Genomic DNA, 5048 nt, shown 5'->3' on the forward strand with positions numbered 1-5048 from the left:
AAGCAATTGTTCGTTTTTAGTTCGTTTGAATTTTCCCTCTTTTCCTTGCTTTCCTTCGCTTTTAAATAGCTTAAAACCACCGTGCGCATTTACTTTCTCGAATTAGCGGCAATTCGGCATCAATTGCTTTAATGCAACAACAAAATACAACGTCAAACTCACTTTAGACTATATATAAAACATAGAACTTTTATTAACAAAACGAATAAAAATACACCATGCTATAGGGCGGGCTATGCCTAATATAAAATAACAAATAACTTACATGAAGTTTAATAGGTATACAAAACTGGAAATAAGTAAACATGTATAATATATAACCAAATAAATAAGAAACGCAGTTTTTAATTGTAGTGTCTGTTCTTTTACCGAACTAAATTATTTTTATTACTATAAAAAAATCTAAACGACGGTGGGGGTCGGTGCCGCGTTGGGCAAGTGACGTAACCGGTGTTGTGGCTTAACAACGGTATCACCGTCAGAACCGTCTATCGCGGCAAGCCTAGTAGGCTGTGGAACAGAGCTGTAATGTGTGTGTGTGTGTGTGTGTGTGTTTGTTTGTTTGTTTGTTCACAGTACGGCATGCAGCTTTACCAGAACTTCATCCAGCCCTATCAGAAGCAGAAGAGTTCTCCAATGGTGAGCCACAGACTCTAGTCCATAATCTGTCATGTATGTTTAGCACAGCAGAATGTTTAAACCACCGAGAAGCTCCACAATAACCATAAACACACGTTACAGTCGTACAGTAGAAACCAGCACTGAAATACTGTCATTTTTGCTCGGCACATCCTTGGCAGGTTTCTTTTTTTCATTAGAAAGCACTTTATTGTTTTAAAAAGACTCAAAAAGGTTCAAGGTTAAAAGTTCAAGATGTAAACTAAATTTAACAAAGGTTGCTTAAAATTAAACTTGTTTTCTCTTGTTTTCTTGGTCTTGAGGAAACAAGTAATTTCTTAACTCAATATCCTGCTGCATCATGAATGAGTGAACTGGGTTTTAGTTTGATGTGTGTAAGTGATATTCAGACTTCTGAAGCAGTGTCTGACACTTAAGATGAAGGCTGTAACACTATTGTCTTAGACACTATAGGGTCAGTGCGGTCAATTTCATCGCCAGCCAACTCCAGAGACCAAAATGTCTGCATGCTTATAGAATGATGTTTGACAGATGATGATTAAATGGTTTGCAGATGACTAGAAAAATGGGGAGCTGCTGTGAGAAAATGAAGTCGAGATTAGAAGAAAACAGCTTTTGTTATTTCAAGATTACTAGAAAATAATGTTGTGATCATGAGAAAACAAGACAGAAGAAAATAATAATGCATGGTCTTTGATGGCCTCCATATATTTCATAATAAAAATTACACCTATTTATTACACCTATATATATATATATATATATATTGCAATATTGCAATATTTGCAATTTAGTTATGAGAATTCGTTTTTTTGCAATACTGTAATTAAAATTGACATTATTTTTGAAGACAATTTTGCATATTTCATATGTGCTCAATAAATTAATTATTCTGTATTCACTATCATCCAGTTGATTAAAACCTAATTTATCAAAACATGAAAAGCACCTAATTTAACAAGAAGTTGTTTTCCGAATATTTGAAGGCTACAGCCACTTTTTTTTATTTATCATGAAAATAATGTCACTGTGCAAATCAATCACAGCATTAAAAACAATGAGCTCCACTTATACGCTACACAAAATATGCTAACTATAATTTCTTATTTCTTTTATTTTGGGGCTAAGTATGACACGGAAGTGTTCTTGACAGGTTTTGTGAGATTCAGCTCTCCGTGTGTCTGGATTTGCTTTCTTTCACTTTGTTCCTCAAACACAAAGAAGCAGTTGATGCAGAATGAGGTGAAGCTGTTGTGTCTTTGAGGAATTATTCTGTCATCCAGTGTCATAAACCCTCACCGCTCATGTATTAGTGCGTTTGTATGGATACGAACACATGGCTGAGATTAAGGACCTTTCAGAAGTCATAATCACTGCTTCTCTCGCTATAGGCATCACTGTGGAAGAAAATGCTTCTTTTGTTTGATAAGTGAGTGTGCTCTTGAAAACCAGCACAGCTGTAAGCCCTTCACAACTCAACATTCTTAAGAGGCGCCTGAACAAAGTAATCAGGGTTTCATGTAGAAAAATAACAAAATCCATCTCAAACTAAGACCAGAGAGAGTGAGCAGATCAAATATGGAGCTGAATTCATAGAGGAGTTCAAATGACTATTCGTAGATTCATAGAATTTATAGATGATCTAATAACACTATCTTCTGTAGAGCTGCTTTACAGCAGAAATTTAATTTGTTTATAATTTATGCATTTTGCAAACATTTTACATTAACATGGATCCACATGAACATGTATCACAGAGTCAGGGTTATTATGGTTAACTAAAACTAAAACTGAAGCTAAATGTAAATATTGATATTATTAAAGGTAGGGAAGGTGATTTCGGAGAGGCTAGCAATAGCAAGCTATAGATTTGAAAGCATAAGATCTCACCCTCCCTGCAAATCACTCTCCAAAGCCACGCCTCCTACAAAACACATGACCGCGCACAGGCAGACCAGAGACTAACCAGCGACACGATGAGAGACGGCGTTGGTGGAGGATTTAATGCAACGCTGTCAGATTACCTCATGTCTCATTCACCGGTGAGAAAACTTTACAGTACAAAGCGCATAATATTACAATAATAAAACTGGCCTCGAGACATTAAATGTGATCATATTTTCGCCATTGCATCATATTGCATCGAATCGCATTGTTGAATCGAATCGAATTGAAATCGGATCGCACTGCATCGTCATAGGGGTGAATCGTATCGTATCGCATCGGTAGCTGCTTCATATGTATCTTTAATGTATCGTATCGTTGGCTAGTCATTCTCCAAAACCACACCTCCTCAAAAACACACAAACGTTCACACTGCACAGGCAGACCAGAGGCTAACCAGCGACACGATGAGAGACGGCATTGGTGGAGGGTTGAATGCAATGCTGTCAGATTACCTCATGTCTCATTCACCGGTGAGAAAACTTTACAGTACAAAGAGCATAATATTACAATAATAACACCTTCCATTCTCAATAGAATGCACTGATGACGGATCACGTCTGAGCGAACAGGGTGCGTGGAGGTATGCAAATACATTAGGTAGGACAGCCTATCATAGCCCTCGGACCGAGGAATTTGATTGGACAAACATGTTATGGTCGTACGCCTTCCACAGACTATATTAATAAATATAAACTAGGGATAAGAAGATTCCCTGATGCATCGTTTCTAACATATTTGCATCGGTGCATTGGTAACACCACGGAGACCAAAACCTGACCTGAAATAACCTAACAAATCAATCGGGGCTAAAGCTGTTCCATTAACGACAAATTAAATTAACACAATCTCACTAATTTGTGCACGCTTATTCTTAAGCAGACCTTAATGTCGATCATGGATCAAATCGATCCACCATGACTCTTTAAGATATTGTGGGATTTGTGATGTCACACGAGAAGTGTAAAGCTGTATCTGTCTTTTATAAATCTGATAAAAACTAAAGACTCTTCAGAGATATGATGGATGTAATACTACTCTATAGGTATTCAAGATTAACATGAGACTGGCAGAAGCTGTGTGTGTTATACCCCTTTAAAGGAGACGCCCCTTAAGAAATGGATCATTGTAGAAAGAGGGTCAGAATGACCCTTGTTTTTTCTACATTTACATTAGTTTTTTTGTGCAAAAAACTGTAACATTATTAGTGAACCTCAAGGAACATATAATAAAATGATAATATAAAAATATATATCATAAAAAAAATCCATGTTATGACCCCTTTAATAGCCTAAAAAAAAAAACAGCGTTAGATTTGTTCACACTAATTGTTCATTCTTCCAGTGTGAACAGTTAACTGCAGTTATTACTTTTGTTGTATCTCTGTTTTTGGATGCATTATTTGATCAGACTGCTAAAAGAAAATATTGAAAATATTATATATTGTGTATATATATATATATATATATATATATATATATATATTTGTGTGTTCTCATCTTCTCTAGAGGAAAAGCTGCCACAGGCTGAGCTCTCATGGTAGTCCGTCCACCTCTCAGAGCTCCATGTCCAGTATAGGTCAGCACACAAACACACGTCAACAAAATCGAGTCAAAACTTGACGATCCTCCGTCTGTCTGACATAAGGATGTCATTCTCTTCTCTAGCTATCCATGTGGCTCAGCCGTGGTTTCACAGCAAACTGTCCCGGGACGAGGCTCAGAAACTAATCACCCAGCAGGGCCTCATCGATGGGTATATTCATTTAAAACTATAATAATATAGATTTTTATTTGATTCTTTTTATATTTTATTATTCTTATTAATTAATCAATTAAATTGTTTAATTTATTTTTAATCACAGATCATGTTAATTGTGATATGAGCACAAACTTCTAAATGAAGTCATTTGTTTCTCTCTTTCCAGGGTGTTTCTGGTAAGGGACAGTCAAAGTAACCCGAGGACATTTGTTCTGTCACTGTGCCATACGCAGAAAATCAAACACTTTCAGATTGTACCGGTAAGTCTGAACCAACACAAATGAACTGTAGCCACTTTCCATGAGTAGGGTACAAAATATAATTTTTCAATAAATTAATGACAATTTTTTATTATTATTATTATTGTTTCTAAATAAAAATAATAAAATTATTGTTTAATTGAACAAATTAGATAAAATGTATTACAGTAAAAATTAATTAAACTAAAATTAAATATTAAAATATTAATTAAAACTATATTATAATATTATATATTATAATAAATGTATAATTTATTCAGAAAAAAGTGTGTTGCAAGTAACAACTTTGCCTATTTAGAGTAAATTAAGGTGTTTGTCACTAACTAGGTTGTGATGAAATGTTGGTTTAAAGCGGTAAGTTAGTGATTATATTTAAGCTTATATTTTCCTTAAATTAATTTTAAAAAAAATTAAATTTTTTCTTATATACTATTCTCTTATTAT

General features: G+C 34.8%; 1 protein-coding gene across 1 annotated transcript in view; it reads left to right on the plus strand.

Moving 5' to 3' along the window:
- Positions 1-5048, plus strand: part of LOC107677902 (growth factor receptor-bound protein 14-like) — a 92340-nt gene that overhangs the window by 51316 nt on the left and 35976 nt on the right. The window contains exons 9-12 of the mRNA XM_016472970.1: positions 577-639; positions 4092-4161; positions 4251-4338; positions 4511-4604. Coding sequence (XP_016328456.1) covers positions 577-639; positions 4092-4161; positions 4251-4338; positions 4511-4604 — 315 coding nt within the window. The remainder of the gene's footprint in view (positions 1-576; positions 640-4091; positions 4162-4250; positions 4339-4510; positions 4605-5048) is intronic.

The sequence above is a fragment of the Sinocyclocheilus anshuiensis genome, unplaced genomic scaffold (genome assembly GCF_001515605.1).
Source record: "Sinocyclocheilus anshuiensis isolate Anshui unplaced genomic scaffold, SAMN03320099.WGS_v1.1 scaffold164, whole genome shotgun sequence".
In the NCBI taxonomy this organism is placed as follows: domain Eukaryota; kingdom Metazoa; phylum Chordata; class Actinopteri; order Cypriniformes; family Cyprinidae; genus Sinocyclocheilus; species Sinocyclocheilus anshuiensis.